The 19,774-nt window shown below is 42.7% G+C and overlaps 1 protein-coding gene across 1 annotated transcript in view; it reads right to left on the reverse strand.

The window, feature by feature from the left end:
• TRABD2B (TraB domain containing 2B) overlaps nt 1–19,774 on the reverse strand; it is a 293,689-nt gene that overhangs the window by 16,286 nt on the left and 257,629 nt on the right. The window contains exon 6 of the mRNA XM_059822056.1: nt 4,400–4,669. Within this exon, the coding sequence (XP_059678039.1) occupies nt 4,400–4,669 (270 nt within the window). The remainder of the gene's footprint in view (nt 1–4,399; nt 4,670–19,774) is intronic.

A 19,774-nucleotide genomic window follows, 5' to 3' on the forward strand; every position in this document is an offset into this window, starting at 1 on the left:
TGCTTCCAAAAGAAATTGATATTTGTAATGTTATTGCATTCATTTGGGGTTGAACAGCCAGCATTGGGCTATCAGAGAAATGCCATTTTCAATTACAGGGGGAATTCATTTAATTTCCCATTAATGTCAGGTTTTGCAGGGCTGAGCTTACATCTGGGACAAGAATTTCTTTTTCTCTCTTCTGATCAAAATTATTTTCCTTTAATTTCTTGCCTGTGCAAGTGAAGCATCTGTGTCTCCTCAATGCCTTTCCAAACACCGTCTTCACCCACATCTCTTCCTCGGCAGTGGGAAAGAGCCTCTGAAATTGCCCAATACATCCTCTCCAATTCTTTCTTCCTGCCACTGTATTTCTCTCTTTCACGTCTCTCAGCTGCCATTGCTCCTTCCAAACCTCTCACCTCCCGAAACACCATCCCAGCTACTAACTCCCTTCCCTCCCTTTTCCCAGGAGCTTTCCTCCCGCCCTGCCTTAGGGCCCCAGGAGCTATAACGCTCCCTGCCCCAGCTGGGAGAGGTTCTCTGTTCTCTTGGGCTGGTTCTGTTTGTAGCCTCAAACCATTTGCCCTCTAGAACAAAGGTGCGATCCTGTTCTGGCCTTCACTGAGTTCTCCGAAATGTCACAGACGTTTCTCTACTCTTTCAATTAGCTGAGCATCATCCTGAAAAGCCAGTAAATGATCTGTAATTAATTATTTATACTACAAGGCGAAGCTTAGCTAACACAGTGTCAACAGGAACAATAACACACTCTGTACACCAGACTGCAGCCTTTCAGCCCAAGGGTTTTGCCTCTCCTCCCTGCTGCCCCAGCCAGATTTGGCTAGAGGAGATAGCTAGGGTTTAAGTTTTGTCTACGTTCAAATCTTCCCAAAGACAGACTTCAGATCTGCACATTTCTGCAAAATCAAGTAGTTAAAGAAAAAATCCCGCTACTTGAAATCTCCATTTAATTTTGGTACTTGACAAACAATTTCAAACACAAACTGCAGCCAGGCAGGACTTTTTCATTTTGTTTAGATTTTGAGGGAAGAAGGCAGAAGGGAGAGGAAACCACACATTTCATCAGCATTTTTTATTTTTTAATAGCCTTCAGTGTAGCTGATTACCCAGGAGATCAGCAAATCTTAGTTCTGTCAAAGACAGGGAGAAGACAGAGCAGAAGCTTTCTCATCCTCCACAGCAGTACTGACCCTCCAACACACAAATCTAAACACCGTCCACTCAGGGGTGCCAACTCAAATGCCTCAGCTGTTAAGACAGAACAAAAAAGAAAGAGCAATCTCCAAGGTATAACTGAAAGTAAATACTAATAATGATGTGTGACATTAAATGATGACTCATTTTTCATGGGGCCATTTCAGATTGTAGCTATAACCTCAGATCAGACCCAAACGACTGTGTGAGCTGAAGTCTTAGTGGAACCATTAATTATGGACTTCCTGGCCTTTATAGGTTGGAGTCAGACCTTTGATGTTCCTTTAAGATTGTTCTCCTGTGTTCATTTCCTTTGTTTCTGTGTTGGTAGCTTAAAAAAACACCCCAAGATTTCCATGGAAGTGTATGAGATAGCCTAGAAATGCGTAGTCCATAAAAGCCCTGCAATTCATGCCTCATAAAGTCCTCTAATCCATGGTCAATAAAGCTTTGGAAAAGAACCGTATGAACCACAGTCATTTCACAGTTCAATGAGGTTCATACAAGAATCAATAATCTGGTTTAAATTCGCCTGGATTTGTCCTCCACCTGTGTATTTCTCTTCGACTTTTCAGGTTGAAAGGCAGCTCAAACAGCTGAATACTGGAGGCCTCGCATGGAAACAATGAGTTTTATGCAGCTTTCACCCAAAAGCCGTAACAATGACCTAAATCCCTCCACTTTGCCTCAAAGGTGAACAAGTCAAGTTTCAGGTGACAACAGATGAGTTAGGAAACTCAAACTGGAAGAAAAACCATTTGGAAATACATGGCCATAGCTCAAGGTAATACTATACGCAGAGACCTCAGTCCATATAGAACATCGGAGCTCCAATTTCAGTATATGCAAATGCACAACGGATCTATGGGACAGGCCAGAGCGTGAACTTCTAGTACACCGATTATCCTCCAAAAATGAGTGCTAACAGTCTCACTCTTGAGTGCTGGTGAACATTATTGAAGCAACACAATACAAGGCCACATGCTTCTCTCCTGCACAGGTACCTCTCCATTGCCCATATTATTAGCCATCCTAGCTGTTTCCTCCCAAGCACTATCACGCTACAAAGTCTGGTGACAGGCACACATTTCTGCTCTTCTCTTGCCAATCAGAAAGAAACCAGTTAGAGAGAACTCACCGTTTATTGCCTTGTGCAAGGTCCAGCTTGCAATTAATGCTGATGAAACCCAACTGCCAAAAGCACAATATGCAGCAGGTGGTTTATGAAAGTTGAGACCCCATTCAATTTATGGGGAAACCAGAACTGGTTGTGAGTCTCTGATTTAGCAGAACAGTTTGTATTTTTTGTTTTGTTTTGTTTCCAGGAAAACACCAGAAGTTACTCCAGGACTGCAGAAGCACTAAAACCATCTGAAAGCAGTAAGGCAGACTTCCCTTCTTCCAGCCTTTCCTCATTTCTAGGGCTGTGTTCTCCCACTAATATCTCCATGGGATCTTTCAGCAAGGCGGGCAACACACAGTGTCCACTCCCAGCATGGTGGGAGTGGAAACTTGTTTCCTTACCCCAAACTCCGTCCTTATGAAATGGAAGTAGAGGGATAAAAGGTTTTGATTCAGATGAAATCTCACAGGAGCACAGCACGAATAATTTAGCTCTAACCTGCAGAACCACCCTTTTAAATACTTTTCCTAGGAGCATTTCTTACTGAAATAAAACCAGCAAAAGGCACAAAAGTCTGCCAAAGCTATGCAAGCACCACTGCTTTAAGCCCCCAGCTGCACATTTCCACAGCCATATCAGGCCCAATATCCAATATCCTTTCTGGATAGATAGGACGGGGGCAGGAGGATTGTGCCTAACTGCCAGACTCTCACCAGATCTATTTAAGCACCTCACTTCTATGACACACATGGTGAGCTGGACCAGACACCCTTGTGAAATGCTGGGACACTGTGGGACACCGTGACTTGGCAGCCCCCAGGCAGAAGAAAGATAGAAAAGTCCCTTGTCCTTGAGGCAACCAACTATGTTGAACCAAATACGTCTTAGTTCATGTTTAAACATCCTCTGTAGAGAGGATCCACCACTTTGAGAACAAAAACACATGAATCCTTCTTACGAAGGCTGGCATTAACCTCAGAACTAGCCTTACTACATTAAGATTAATAAGCACCACCTTAATAACAACCCTTACTTCACTCACCCTGAGAATACAATAAACGACAAAAAAATGAGGCAACTGCTCCATTAAAAAGAATGAATAAAAATTAAAAAAAAAAATCCCAAAACACAAACATGGAGTTTTTTCCTTACCAGAGGGAGAAGCCTCTGAGAGACTCTGACTCATTTTACTTGCAAGGAATTTAGGTGCTATGAAAATGCGAATAAGAGTAATGCTCAAAGACAATCATTACATGTATAGGCGAACAGCCAGTTCCCAACAGATTATTTCATTCCTTTTATTTGTTAGGACATCTATAAACATTGTGGCTGTTTATCTGCCCATGACTTGGCCTGGATAACGGCACTGACAGCTTTCCCAGTTTTAGAGGTGGGAGAGTAAATTGCCCAGGAATCCTAAAAGCACACATGGAGAAGCCCTGGTCAAACATGAAGGCTCTTATTCAAACACTGAATGGGAGTTTTTAACCTCGGACCAAGATTGGAATGGCCATGGAAATGTGCCTACCTCCATTTTCTTCACACAGAGGTCTTTCTTAGTTAAGTACTTCATTTTGCCTCAGTTTGCTGTTTTCAATGCAGTCTGAGATGTTAAAATGTTTCAGTGCCATAAGACAGTTAAGAAGATTGAAAGTTAGATATGTCAGAATCTTAAAAACTCCTAGGAACATTCTGCATGGTTGGAAAATGGGCGAGTCTTTGTGCTGAAAACTGACAGTAAAGATTGGAAAATAATAATTAGAAGAAAGAGGGCAAACACAGAATATTTTCCATTGTCATTTTTTCCCTGTTTTTACTCTGACAAGTCTTTGTTTCTGTACATTTTAAATATTCTAAGCATTAGATTTTTTTTCTCTTTACTTTTAGATCAAACGTGCCTATGAGCCTTCCTCCTAGTTTTTCATTAGGCTCCAAAACCATCACCTCACGCCCTGTGTCTCCCATTTAGCCTTTCTCCAACCCTCCTTATCATCTAATCAACAAGAGCTGGGATCTGTAAAGAGCAACTAGTTAGGAGACAGCAAGAAGAGGACAGGGACCATAAAAGTTATAACTCACCTGTCTTCTATCCGAACCCAGAGGTCATTGAACTGCCTCTGGCGATGGTGTTTGTGCTGCTTCTTGTGCCATTTCTTCTGCCTGCCAAACTCTTCCAGCTGGCTGATGCTATCTGGCAACAGGAGGTGAGGAGACAGGCTGTCTTCTTCGTCCATCTGCAGGGGCTTCAAGGAAGGAGACGTCAGTGGGACCTGCCCAGAAAGCTGGACAGCAGGCAGGGCTGTTGCTGAGGACCCTTCCAAGGCTGGGCTTGTCTTTGTCGACCCTGAACTGCAAAACACAACATTTAAACATTTGATGAATAAATGAGGGATCGTGCTAAGAAAAAGTGAAAGCAGAGGACTACGCTACTTGGTGGGTGCTCCTAACTGCTAAGAAGGTGTGCAAGGAGAAAAGCTTTTGTTCTAGGGCAGCAACTGAAGACAGCAGTGGCATTTCCTAGCAAGCTTTCAAATAAACACTAAACTGAAAAGGGGGCAAAAGGCAGCTGATACGCTATTGCTGTTTTCTGGCATTTTAATTACGTCTTACAGAAATCAGAGCCTGCGGTAGGGGTCAACGTCACCTCCCCTGCTTGGCTGAAGGTTAAATGGCAAAACTGTGACTCTCTCTGAGGAAAACAGATACCTTAACAGAAGCTGATCTTAAATTAATGAGATAACACTAGTTCCCTCCTTTTTTTTTTTTCAACTTTGGATATAATCTGTGGAAAACAAGCTCTTGTTTTGACTGCAACAATAATTATGCTTGTTCATCTGAGCTAGGATTGGTGACAGGGAAGCCCAGACTGATGACAGAAGCATGGCCTAATAGCTAGGCTGCTGGGATGGGACATGTGAGACCTGAACTCTAGCAGTTTTTGTATACTGGAGAAATGAAGCAAAAAAAGGGGGTAAATGACCTGTCCAAAGCCACCTTGAAACAACAGTGCAATACAAACAATACTCTTCACTCCTGTTTGAAATACTACCACTTCTTGCATCTGACTGGAACTATGCAGAAAAAGGCCTTTTATTGTTTTCATCTTCTAGAGTTTCACTAATTTTAGAAAAAAGTCAGTACAAACTCTCCTTTGACATACAGCCATGTGAACTTAAATTTGTGAGATAAGATACCTGAAACAAAAACCTAATAAACCAGTATTGACACAAAGTGATTTTTTTCCCCCTAACTTCAGTAGAAGTTCCTGTTTGGTCTTAATTGCAAGAGAGGAACTTTTTCTGTCTCTGGGATGGCCCACTGAGTTGTAGGTACAGAAAATGGAAGAGAATTAATGAGCAATATGAAGCTGTGGTCTACAAAACTATTTCTATTACATGGATGCTATGACTTTTATGACAGAAACAATTAAAGCCACGTGAAAAGTTTTGCCTCCTGAGTGAAACCAGTAAGACATTTTAATGAAAAAGTAATAAAAAATCCTAAACTTCATTGGTGACAATGTACAAAATGTGCTGCAAGTGAAACCACATGTTTCATTTATGGAACATTTTGTTCTCTTCCAGAAAAGTCACATCTACTACTAATGGCAGCATTTTTTCTTTTTGATTTTTTTGAAGTCCATTACAACAGCAGTCAAGATGGTCATCTCTATTTCCACTGCATCATGTTTCACCCAAAGGCCCTTCCAATAGCTACTGATAATTAATCGTTGCTACTACGAGTCACTGGCAAAAACTACAGTAACTTTGTCACTCATAGCCAACATTAATGAAATTCTTCAGAGATCATATGACAGATAGAGAAAAGAAAGACACTTGTTTAAACTAATTCTAAAATTCTCCAAGGTTGCTTTCATTAGTAAAAGACACAAGAAAATCCCAAATTTTTGCTCTTTTTCCAAGCATTCAGACTCTCAGTGAGCCCTTTTCAAACCATTCATACTCACTCCATGCTCTATTTTACATCACTGAGAGATCTGCTGGTTCTGAATTTTTTTCCCTATTAAGACTTTATTCCATGATTCATGTTGAGGATGAGTTTTCATCAGTACAGCAACTTCCTTTGAGAGATCTTGGTGCTCTCCAAAGCCTTCAATTCTTCTTAGGCTGTGACATAGGTTCATGGCTGAAGCAAAGCCATCTCCAGGCTCATGTAAAAACAAAGGCTCTCATAAGTTTGCATTGGGTGGATCCTCAGGCCACCGCAGACAGTTCTTAATTTTCATCCAACCATGATGGTGGATCAGTGAAGTATCAACATGCAAATGCAGCCATTTAGCAGCTTGAAAGATAACACAGTGTGAACTTGGATAGGACGGGTTAGGCAGGTAGGGAGGACCTGGACCACGCATCTACAAACACCATGTGGATAACTGCAATGGTAGCAGGCAACAACGGGTGGCAAGAAAGCCCCGGCCTCATTGCCTGCTGCACTTACACCAAAGCAGTAGGAATACAAGCTGGTTTATAATGCCCGAAGACAGCTCATTCTGGTACCACTCTGGATACCTCTGCTCTTCACTGTGTGGTGTGAATTCACCTGGGTCTTCCTGCAACCCAGCCGTCCATCCGCATGCTGGGGAGAAGAGCACTACCCTGGCCACAAGGCTGTGGTGGGCAGAAACATGTTAAGAAGGCAACAGCATGGAGCAGACATGAGAGCCCAAAGCAAACAATGTGATCATCAGAGCTGGAACTGAGCTGTTGCCAAGATTTCTGTTCCCATTGACTTTCTTCTCCTTGTCACCGAAACTGTGCCTCATGTTCTGATCAGTCAGTAATTCCCCAAGACGCTGAAGGTAGGAGCAGCCCCCACATCAGCCCACATCTGCCAGCTCAAGGCTGGGGCTGCCATTTCGTTCCTTGAATGGTCTTGGAGACATTTGAACACATACTTTCCACCTTTTAACACCTACTATTTTGTTACACGTGTTTACCTTGCTCTGAGCTCCTAGTAAACTGGAACCAGTAGAGAGGTGTTTTTATGGGTTGAGATTTTAGAAACCACTTAAGACGACTGGCAGCTCACTTCTTATTAAAATTAATGAGTTTGGGCATCAAAATCCCAGTGGTGGCTTTGAAAGCTCCTAGCTTAATTGTTTCCACTACCATCACATAAGCCACAGGTTGTAAACTCGATATTTCAGAACATTCTTTGGGAAGAGAATAAATAAACACTGAAGAAACGCTAAAATGTTGTAACCTAAAGAGGGTTATAAACTAACCACTTGTACTTTAGAGTTGACACAGGGGAATAGCTCCACTGTGGCAACTGCATATTACATTTGGTCGATACTTGTTCCATTATTCCTGTACTACTGATAATTACCCCAAGACCTAGGAGGCACTGTTGAAGGCTGTATGTTGATGCATGCTTGCTTCTTTAAAAAAAATGAATTTTTTTTTAAACTGATTTAATAAAACTAGAGATCTGGTTGTTTTTAAATCTGACCATCATCCTACAGACATTCAACGAGAAGTAAAATCAAAACTTTTAATCCCACAAAATATGGATATTTAATCCAAATATATTGCAAGAATATTTAAAGATTTTAATTCAAACTAAGGTAGACTTCCTATCAGAAGATAACTTTCCCATTGATTTCAGTAAAAATTTTATTGATACAAAGGCTTACATTCATTAATATTCTGGATTTCTTTCCTCCTAAAAAAAAGACAAAAAACTCTCATCTGCAATAGGATACCTGGACAACAGATATCCCCATTGTGTGAAGCTTTACTGTTAGATTCAGCTGATAATTTCATGGACTATTTCATGCCTTTCCTTTGGTCTCAGTCTCAATGCACTCTGTTAGCACAGCTGCACTGTATGAAACCATGGGGATATAATACACTTTTTTTCCCACTCCTTCACTACTGCTGAGACAGCTTTTCAAGATACATAGTTATTCCTAAAGCCAGAGAAAAAGCAGGGCTGGTTTCCAGTTTGTGAGGCCACAGTGCCTCTCCTGAAGAAAGAGTGAGAAAGTACCACCCAAATATCTTGGTCCACACAAAGATCTCAGAGATTTTTCATGAATAACTTGATACAACTCCAGGCTTAGAGGTTCCACCCATTTTTAAATCTATCATTCCCACACAGGGTGGTCTTTGAGAAACTAAAAGTATTTCAGGCCCTTAGGTGGGTTTTTCTCATCTCTGACCTTAATTTCCTTCCCTGGGATGCACAGTTCTGCAACACAAGTTATCTAAAATAACAAGAGTCCAAATAAGAAAACTTGGGAGTCTCAGCAAATACCCTATGTGGCTTGGTCCTAAGGTACGGAAAACAGAGTGAACACAGGAAAACATTTATTCTTGCTAGTTCTTGAAAACGCTTAATCCACAGACAAAGACCCTTGTGGTTTTGTTTCACTTCTGGTGAAATTTGCCATCCTTTTCTAATTCTTTTCAAGAATTAGAAGAATGAAATAAAACACGTAAGTAGTTTAGGCTGAGCTGTATGCTCCATTAGGCTGTCTCAGCATTCCTCTTTCTGTCTTGTGGTCTCCAGTGTCGCTCTGTGCTGGCACCGACAATAGAAAATTGACTCATCATTGGGATTTGCTAGGGTCATCGAGTAGATCTGGTCAGAAAAATGGTATTAAAATAATGAATTCCTGTAATAGCTTCTTTTCATAATTCCCAGCTTAAAATTGCCCAGGTCCCACTTTCATTCAACCCCAAGCCACCTGGCAGTCTGGCCATGCCTTTCTACCTGCCCAGGCAAGCATCTTCCTACCCCTCACATCAGGTATCCAATTTCTGCAGCTCAGAGAGCCACGACCACCTCTGGGCTTGAAAACCTTCTCTGTAGGGTGAATCAGAGCATCCACATTTTGTTCCTGCTCTGAATGACCTCTTGCAAATACCCCACCTTTCCTCAACGGTGGAGGTTGTGTGGTGTTAACACCACACCTTGCACCGCACCTCGTCCCCACCAACAGGGATTTTCCCAACCTCTGATTCATTGACAATTGTCTGAGGGGAGCATCAGGCAAGGCAGACCCCACTAACGCCTCTGCCCACTGACCCTGCCGGAGTAATGCTAGTAACACTTGGGGTGAGTCCCATCAAGCCTCCCCTGGGGTGGGGGCTTCAGCAGGGCCAGGAATTTGCCCTTGCCTTAGCTCATGAGAGAGGACATGCCTTTGCTGACCATACACGTCTTCCACATAACTAAATCATCAATCTATTTTTTCAGCAATCTTGCGGTAACGTTTCTGTTCCCTCAGATATGTGCAGAATCTTCTAAAATGCAAGTTTGCCAATTTGGTATTTGCATCTTGTCTTTGTAGTGCGAGCAATGGAAAAGTTTGCTCAGAAGACTGCCGCGCTTTGTGCGCGCTTCCAAGTACAGTAACATCGCTGAGATTTTCTTGCTTCAATTTTCAGAACTGTCAGACAAGGAAAGATTTTGTTTCACCAAGAGAGAAGCTGTGGTGATAGCAAGGAATGTGTGATGTGGCAGCTTTATCCTTATGCCACCGTTCTTGGGATGCACCCGGATGACAGCCAGACACTAAGTTAAGAGCGTTTTATTATAGACGGATTCTCATAAATTCTAGTTTGGGAGTTTTTGTCAGGGCAGGAATTCGTCAGTCCCTTGCACGCATCCTTGCTCCCCTTGCCACAGGCCACGGAGACATCTGCTTCTTGCTTTTTTCCCTTACGCGTGTCTCGGAGAGAGCAGTCATGCACACCCACAAGACGGGCACCAGAATGTCCTGTCCCACAAGAAGTTTTACGTTTTTTTTTTCTTCCACGCTATGAAACTCGGATTTTCAAAGCTCCTAGGAGAGCAGCAAACAAAAGAAGAACAGAAAAGCAGGCAGAAACCTGAATCCACCCCAGCATAGCTTATAGGGCCTCTTACTAGTGATGTGAAGTATGGATTTGGACCGTGGTCTCCCACATAACCAGGTAACACCAGTGCGTATCACCATGGAGTGCATCTCCTTCAAGATTAAAACATACATACATATATATATATACACAATTTTTTTACTGCAGAAGAGAGTAACTCCAAAGAAGAGATTGGAGAATTAGATTCTCCTCATACCTAACTTACCTGAGCTGCTGCAGGTAAGTGCTGTAAATTACTGAGGATGAATTTGGGCTCAAGAGACAGCAAAAGAGAATACCTGTGAAATTCCTGATTATTCACTCACCTGATTGGCTTGATTATAATGAGGTTATTTTCTTTAGGATCAGGTGCCTTAGGCCTGTTCACTAAAGTTAAAGCATTTCCATTTCTTAACAGAATTTGGAAACAAAGTTGTTTTTTCATTTTTGCACCAGAGTCAACTACGTCTCACGAGCAGTTAAATTAGGTTAAGTAGTTAAATTAGATTACAGTCCACCCCAAACTTGGATGGTATCTTTGGACTCAGAATCCATGTCAGACTATTTCTGTGGGAAGAATCACTGTTCAAGAACTGTGGCCTTAGTTTGAAAGGGAATTTGGTCCTCAGTATACACATATATGTATGCAAACCCACAACTGTGCATAAATGAAGTGAAAAGCTTGTGAGGTCAAGATATTCCCATAGATGGTGATGTTCTCCTTCCCAGTTTGAGAAACTATAAAATAAGAGAAGTGAGTAAAACTTTTGTTATCTATTACATTTCACTAAAAGTGGAGCTGATCTAGGGCACAGGAGAAGAAATACAAGCTTTCTGCAACTTGAGCGGTTGAATTTGCTGAAAAAAGAGAGGACAGCTGAAACATTTGTAACGTGCCATTTCCACATTTTCATATGAATTCTTTTATTTCAGAAAACTCAAAATGTTTCATTTCTGCACTTTCTGAACAAAGCTTTTAAATTTTTTTTGTCTTCTGTTTTCAAAGACTTAAATGCTACAAAGTGGCCTTTTTTGTTTAAAAATTGATCTCAATTAAAAAGAAAAATCCAAGTAATAAATAAAAATGACAAAATAAACCCAACAAAACCCAACCCCTGCCTTCAAAAATGTCCTCAAAATGTTCCATTTCAGATTGCTCTGAACTTATTTCCCCTTCTCAACTTTTTGGTTCAATTCTTGAACTAAATAATCCTTTGTTCGTGCATCTTTAGTGTAAACTGTGCAAACTGCACACTCCAGCATCAGAAGATGGGCTGTGCCCACAGAGGAAGGATGGGTCGACCCTCCAGTCTTGCTTCCATCTCCCACATTAATAGCAAATAAGAACCTTCTCTGCTTGTGGCACACAAAGCCTCACCTCAGACTCCATTCCCTAAATCTTCACTGTCTTACTATCACCATACTAATTTAGTGCTAAGCTATTTCCACCTGGGTAGTTTGGTTTAAGCAAAATATTCATAATACAGCTGCCTTTAGTGCCTCACGGTCTTATGGAAGCTGTACTTAAAGATTCTTGGACAGAATAACTATCCTCTAGATCAAGATGGGCTCTTTTCTGCTCAAATATCCTGGTTTAACATGGGAGCACGTAGCTATGCAGCTGTCCTGGGACATCTGGTTCATTCTGGAAGTCTACTTCACAGAGGAGAGAAAGGGCTTCACATTCAAATTACAACTCCTGTATGTCCATGTACCACTGAAAGACTTGCCACATAACGTTAACTGAAATGTTTCAGTGTCTTCTAATAAATTTTTGAGTGCTGACTTTGCAATGAATTTTCAGTATTTCTGCTTTTCCTCCCTGATATTGGACAGAAACAAATGTTGGAGTATCAGCATTACTTCTGGATTGGAAATCCTGACTTCTGTCCAAATTTGCCAAGAATACACAGGCTTTCTGATGAACCTAAAGTGATGGTATTATACCACAAAAGAAGATTTTAGGGTGGCATTTTTATTGAACTGGAATATTTTCAAGCTTTATTCCACACATTTTTTTCTGTTATTGCTTGAAAACCGTTAGTAACAAGAGTAAATATATTGCTCTTTCCTTTTAATAACTTTTTAATAAACACATATATGTTGCTTTAACAAAGAACAATGGTGGACTTATTACTGGGCAATGTAATCTCTGTTTCCTCTTTATAAACTCTCTGATCTTTCTTTGTTTCTTCAAGGCGATGTCATATTAATTATACACAGCAGATTTTTCAGGTGCTGGAAATTAACTTCCATCATTCAACAGGTTCTGCAAAGCGTAAAATTCTTATCCAGTTCGGCCCAATCTGCAACACCAAGTTTCTTCAGGTCTAATTGTGACATTTCTGAAGTTTTGATTTCTCAGTAGAATTACAGCTAATACACAACTGCTGTCTGTATCCTACTTGTTTGCAATCCAAATTGAATTCTGCTCCCAGGTTGTCTCCTTTGGGAACTGGTTTCCCTTCCCCGCTTGATCCTCCAGAGAGAAGAAACGTCTGCAGAAGTCCATATTTTCCATCACATCTTAAAAATAAACTCTCTGCAGAGACATCAACTGAACAAGTACCAAATGCCTAGCTTGAGGGACTAAAACATTTTCGCTGACTTCAGACTTAAACTAAGGGCAGAATATTCAGCGTACGCCTGGCGCTGTTTCCTGCACTTCCCTCTGATGCTCTCGAAGCTGGGCCCTGGCAGAGGTGTGATACTGGGTGGATCACAAATCTGTACAAGCAAGGCAACTTGTCTTCCTAAGTACCTTGTTCAGTCCAGGCTCTTGCAATTGCAAGACAACAGATAACACAGGCACATAAGTAGCTGCTATCACGAGAAGGAAAGAGACATGGACCACTTAAACTGAGCAGCACGCAGAAGTGTGGAACCAAAGAGCCATAAGAAGACCGTGCCTGCAAGAGATCCCACATCTCTGTTATACTGAATCCACTTTTCCTCTCCGTAGCTGACATTGTAAAACAGCTGATCTGCTTAGCCATTGATGGCTGCTGAGCTAAAAAAAGGAACACAGAGCCAGCCTGCCTTTCTCCAAAATGCTGTTATAGCCCATCGGCAATGTTTTTATCACAGGGCCTGAGTGCTTCCAAGAAAAGAACAAAACAGTTGTCAGAAACCCTATTCAGACAACACTTCAGGCTGTCTGTGGGCATTTTTATTGCCTGGTAATGGACAGAGCCCTTGAAACATGATGAAGGCAGGAGAGTTCTTCCTCCAAACTCCACTCGCTCTAATGTCTACTGCTGTTCTATCAACCCTAATGTTAATGGACATCACATAAGGTTTCTCTACATATTAGGCTGGTTTCACCTGGGTTCCCTCTCTGTATTAACTCATGCTGATGAAACTGCTTGTATCAAATGCTTATTTCTGCCTGACAAATCCATCCTTCATTAAGATTCTTCATTAATGAAGCATGCTCATTGCTGCTGAAACCTTAAGGAAGAAAAGAAGGTTTTATATTCTCTTTCTTGGTTGTTGATTGAAACTTATGAGATTAGACCTTGAACTACAGCTTGAATATCTAGGAGGCATCTGAGGCCACAAGAAAGATGATTGATTTTTAATGAATTCAGGCAAATCTCACTGACTAGTTACAAACAACAGGGCCCAGGCCTTCTCCCCTTAAAACAGGAAAACTTGCACTGACCCCAGAAAATATCTCTTCTTCATTGCAATGTCTATTATTATTATTTTTATTGGTACGTTTAAGAATCCCAGAAATAAACTATGCACACATTAAAGAGCTCCATCTCAGCAAGCTGACAAGTGATGGGTATGAGATGATGACAGACATACAGCCAGAGCATTGTGAGGATACAATGACACAGCACTCAACTGTACAAAAGTGAGAGCCTTTGCAGCCTCCCTCTCTGAACGCTGATGTAGACCTCACTGCAAAGGAGCTTTGGGGGCTCACCTGCTCCAAGGAGTTACCAACACAGCTAAAAACGCAGGAGGAGGAGGGTCTGCATAAAGGCAGTGGTTCCTTCCTCCTGCGTCTAACTGGCACTGGCCACCAGGAGTCATGGAGGTCTACTTAGGTACCCTACTAACAACCTCTGCTGAGAAAAGGGGGAGGACAGTGATGGGTCTTTGGAGCAATTCTGGTGCCAGCCACCTTCCAATGGAGGAAAGGGAGGGAATGGCCATGCACGGCTACCAGAGGCTTTCTGCTGGCCCAGCAGAAGAATTAGGCCAACCAGCTTCCTTGACCAGAGGGATATCAAGATCCTCAGGTGCCCTTCATGTAATCTCTGCAGATTTAATTTGTCAAGGAAAAATAATAAATTAGACTGGGGATCGGCAGTGGTTGAAACCTTCACTGGGGGTGCTTTGTGAACACGAATGACAAATGGCTCTTGTTACGAGCTTGGGCAGACCCAGCTTCTACATAAACTGTTTATACACACACACAAACATACAGAAAACCAGCGATTAAGCCCAGCTCTCCTCCCATTAAGAGAACCCCACATGGCAGTAAGTGAAACACCAGGAAAATGAAAACCACTTGTTCTGCTGCTCCCCAGAGCACAGTAAGACAGTTAGGAAGCCTCCACCCTCCATTGTATGTGCGTGTGTGTTTTCTTAGTCTGTGTTTATTTATTTGTTTGTTTGCCTGGAAATGCTTTATCTAAGTGCCAGTTGTTTGAGAGGGTATCACAGCCTAGTATTTGTAGCACTGCCTAGCTACTGAAAAGCATGTAATATCACAAGTCTAACAGACGTCAGAGACTCATCAAAACTATGCCTGGCATCTGGCATGGGTTCTAGCAGTCACGTTAGCTTCTTATCACTACGCAAAGCTGGAACGCTTTGAGAGTGACCAAACTAGGACTTCTCCTGAGGCGGTGCTGTAATCCAGCTCAAACTACAGAAAAGCCAGTAGTCCTTTGCTAGCAGAGGGCTTTTTATCTCAAAATCACTCTTCTATTCTCAGAATAATTTGGTAATTTAAAGTTGGGGGTTTTTTTTAGTATATATTATTAAAGTGAACTGTCTTTTCTACCCATGGAGAGTGCACCCTCCTACCAGCCTCATGGGATCAGGTTGTCTCTGCAACGTGGCCCTGCACTGGAATACACACTTCATTTTCAAAGGGTCTGGAGGAGCAAGGGTTCAACTTCTATGCTTGCAACCTTCATTCAGCTTTTGCTACTGCTTCTTAATCCACACTGAATATCATTCCTGGCTAGTTCTCCTGTAAGGACTCCATCTTTTAATAAATGAGGACTCCTCTCTGTCTCAGACCACCTTCTACTGTAAGCTTTGGATTCACAGCACAGGTCAGGGATCCTGCCTTAGCCAAAAGGGCCCCTAGGGATCCCCATCTTCTGCTACGCTGTCTGCACAGTAGAACTGAATTTATGTTGGTGTCAGACACAGAAAGCCCTTGACTTTTTTTCCTGCTGTTGCGGTGTGCCTGGGTAGCTAAGATCAATCCTGGATAGGTGATGTCTCCATACCGCATGTGTGAGACTGACAGGCATGTACCAGGCGGCACTAAGCCCAGAAACAGAAAGCCCGTACAAATCTGCTTTCACTGAAAGCAGCTCCACATAGGAAACATCTGTACCAGAAAGTGCTGAGAGGAGTGGGTGAGTCTCAGGCACTGGGAGGGAGACTCAGATGACATCTGCATCATGCTCCGCGGCGGTCGAGATGTGTCTCATATTTATTTGGAGCAGCACAGCACTGCCAGTGCTTTCACAGCTCTCCAGGCCTGAGCGCTGCCTATCAAATCCCAATAGGGGAGGGATTGCCCAGTGGTTTAGAGGTTAGTAGTTTAACTAATGCTAAACTAGCTGTGCTGCCATAGTTTCCCTCAGGCAGTTAAAAAACTCTTTGTGCCCCAGTTTTCCATCCACCCATGGAGATAACTCCCCACCTCACACGAAGATAGTGAGAAGAAATACAGCAAAGATTCAGAAACACTGTGCTGGTGGGGCCACATGAGCATTGTGGACAGATAAGCGTGGGCCAGACTGCAAAACTGCCACCTCGTTGAAATGTTGAAATGCTGTTGAAAAGCTGCCCACATAAGATGTTTTAATTAAAACCGCAGAATGATTCATCTGACTCATCTCTCTGCGATGAGACTAAGCGCTTGGGGCTGCCCCACCGGGCCCGCTGAGACGGAGACGTTAATTCTGAACAGAAGCACAGGCTACTCAAGCAGTGCTCTTTTCCTAAGCAAATGATGACACCCTACACACAGGCCTGTCTGTCCCTCTGCCTCTTCCCTTCTCTAGTAGGAGTCAATCTGACAGCCAGTTGTAACCGCATTATCCCAAGTAGCACAGCGATCAAAAAAGAGCCTATGTCCTTATTTATATGAAAATAAGCAGGAAGGAGTTAGGCTTTATGAGGAAAGGCTCACGTATGAGCTCAGCCCTTCCTTAGATACCAGAGTCCAATGATTAGAAAACCCGTAGGACCCCTCAACCTCCTCAGCTCTGATGTTCACAGACTGACCAGGGGTTTCTTGGAAAGGCAGGGGAAGTAAAGAGGGAGGGATGTGGGACAGTGCACCCCAATAGGGAAAGAAGGAGAAAATAAAATCAGTCTCATGCTCCATTATCTAATTTAAAACACTTCTGCTTGCCTGTGCATTTAATTTGGTGCCTTTCATTGATTTGAGTGGGAATTGCTATCAGTATGAATGCTTGAATACATAGAAATTGCCCTAGATTCATGGCTGCATTTGTAAAGCAAACAAACAAAACCCCTGTTAACTCTGCTTTGTTTCAAGTCAATGTCCTTTCTCCGTGAGGGGATGTTTCTAAAATTGCCTCAGGGATTTAAAACCTCAATGCCTGCTAAACGTCAATGGAAGTTGCACTTCCCAGTTTCATCTGGGACCTAAAACCTAATCTACATATAAGTTTGATACACTTGCAAAATTCTCATTTAACATTAGCAAGAAATCACATGCCTCTAGGGGAAGAAAGATGATTCCTTTGTCACAAATGCAAAGCAAGGTTTGCTTTGACAAAATGGTGGCAAAAAGCCGATCTGTGCATCTGCTGCATCCATTCACTACAAGTCAATGAGTGGAATGACCTGCTGCTCCAGGGAAGAGGTCTTCAGCCTGGGTGGCACTATGGAGGAAGGAAGGAGGCACCCAACAAAACCACATGTATGCCCAAACTGGAGTCAGAGGTCAGGACACAACAAGGTTCTTCAGATCTGCATCTGCCAGGATGGGAGAAGCAGAGGAAGAGCCGCTCACTGACTTGGACCAAACCACCACCTGGTGTTACACAGCCTTGATTCTTAGCACTGCTGATTTCAGAAATCAGTTCTTTCTCTCCAGAGTTCATGCAGGGACTTCTGGCTCTTCCTTGTGCTGGAATATGATGCCTTGACTCAGTGGGTGTTAGGAATAATTCCTTAAAATGACTTAAAATGCCGCAAATGCAGGCAATGTTACAACCTAAACCCACTACAGCAGCAGAGGTTTACTGCTCTCCTTGTAGAGAACCACGTGAGTTTATTTCAGCTAGCAATGTTTTCTTTCCCCTTCAGAAATCAGGAGGAGACAATACCACAAAAGTATTTGAGATCCATGTGAACCTTGCTCAGCCACTGTGGATTGGGATTTACATTCCAGGGGTATAATGAATGCAGAGACGCAAAGATGTGGGCATACAATGTTATTAAACCCCTGAAGATTACCCCAGTCTCACTCGGTAACTTAGCCTTTTCTTAACAATGCTGGCATCTATATGAACTACAGCCTTTAGCAAAGCTCAATGCCAACAGAAACCAGCAACTTTGCAGAGGCTGAGCAGCAGCCCAGTGTAGTCCTCTGTGTTAGAGCTCTGGACAGGCTGTATCATTTTTCTTCAATGGAGCAGGAAAGTGTTTATCTGGGAAGTGTTTCACATCAAGGACAATAGGGAACTGTTTAGTTTTCCACAAATAAGCTGCTATGCAACTTCCGAGCACTCTCCAAGGAAAACTTTGGAACACTGGCCTCGTCCTTCCAGCAGGGATTTCATGTAAAGTAGTTAATGCCCCACATCCTTCATCCTGATTTATTCCTGCTTCATCCTTGTTTCAAAGTGCTGCGCTCACTTCAAACACAACATGGGGCTCATCTCTCTGAATATGCACTTTGATCGCTGGGGACTCCAGATTTGTATCGGCCATTCAAACGTAAACAGGGAAGTGCTGTCTCGACAGAGGTATTCCTGTGACTGCCTTTATTTTTGCAAGAGTAATTTGGAAACGTGAAGCTGGGGTCAGATGACAGGAGATTCAAATCTAGTGGCCAGACTGAGTGCTGGATACCAAAGCGCACCGACCCCGTCTATGGCTTTGCTGATGAGTTGCCACAGGTTTGCAGGAAAATCTTAGTATCCCTGACTTGACACGTGTCCTGGGAGTCAGTGGAGAAAGGCTTCAGCGTGATCTTATCCACAAACAAGAGCACCAAATTAGGTCTCTCTTCCCCTGCAAGCTGCCACCAGCAGAGTGGCACTGCAGAGTTGTGAGCTGGTCCGATGTCCCATACAGCAGTAGAAAGGGGAAACACCCAAATCTAGTTCTTCTGTCAACTCTGGTCCCCTGTGCGACCAACTGTTTTCTCGCTAAAGTCAACAGGAGTTATGACCATGCTGGGTGTAAATTTAGGCTAATTCTTGGTGCTGATGAAAAATTCTGTTCTATGGTGGGGCTACAGATGAGGCATAGCCAGGTCCACAGCGGCCACGATGGGGTAAATCCTCCAGATGCTTCTCCTGACCAACTGGAGTCTCAGAGGTCTGTGACAGTGGCAAAGGATCCTATTTTCACAAGCAGAACAACTGCTGTCCATGTGGTCACCCGCCTGAACAAGAGGTCAAGGTGGAGGCCCAGACAAATAATTCGGTTTCTGTCAGACACTCCCCGTGCCTCAATCTTTCCCTCTAAATTTGCATGTATTAATTTTGAAATTGGATTACTGTAGCAGTGTATTTTTAGGAATCACGACTGCAGGAAATTATCTTCATTCAGGATGATCTTCCATCATGTCAGTTGACAGCCACTGTGTCTATATCCATATACAGCATCTGATCCAGTTTTCCTCCCTCCTGTTTCTATTCACAGGTCCATTTTTCATTCTCCCTGGAATGTGGAGCATTTGGGAGCGTAGGTGGAAAGCCAAAGTCTTTCAACACGTACTAATAGAAATTTGTTTTATTAATTAACTTTGTGGGGAAAAAAAAAAAGAGAGCTGATCTTCTGCTCTGAAATCATGAATCACTGCACAAGAGAAGACATGTCCTCTGAGACACCAGAGGCCGCTTCAGACAGAGTGAGTGACTGAGTTGCTTTCTTGGGAAGTCCTGAGTCATCAAACACAGCAGTTTAATCCCCAGGAAATGGGAAACATATTGGCATGACGTTCACTTGCATGGAGCATGAGCTCCAGAGAAGGGTGAACCTCCAAGGGTTCTGGAGATCAGTTTAACTTGTGGAAGGATTTTAAAACCTTAAAGCTTCTCTGAAGTATATCTGATTTGGAGCTGGGTACAGTATTCCCAACACATGATTTACTGGATGACTTAAAGTCTTTACATACTTTACA

Source organism: Gavia stellata, chromosome 10, assembly GCF_030936135.1.
Source record: "Gavia stellata isolate bGavSte3 chromosome 10, bGavSte3.hap2, whole genome shotgun sequence".
NCBI lineage: Eukaryota > Metazoa > Chordata > Aves > Gaviiformes > Gaviidae > Gavia > Gavia stellata.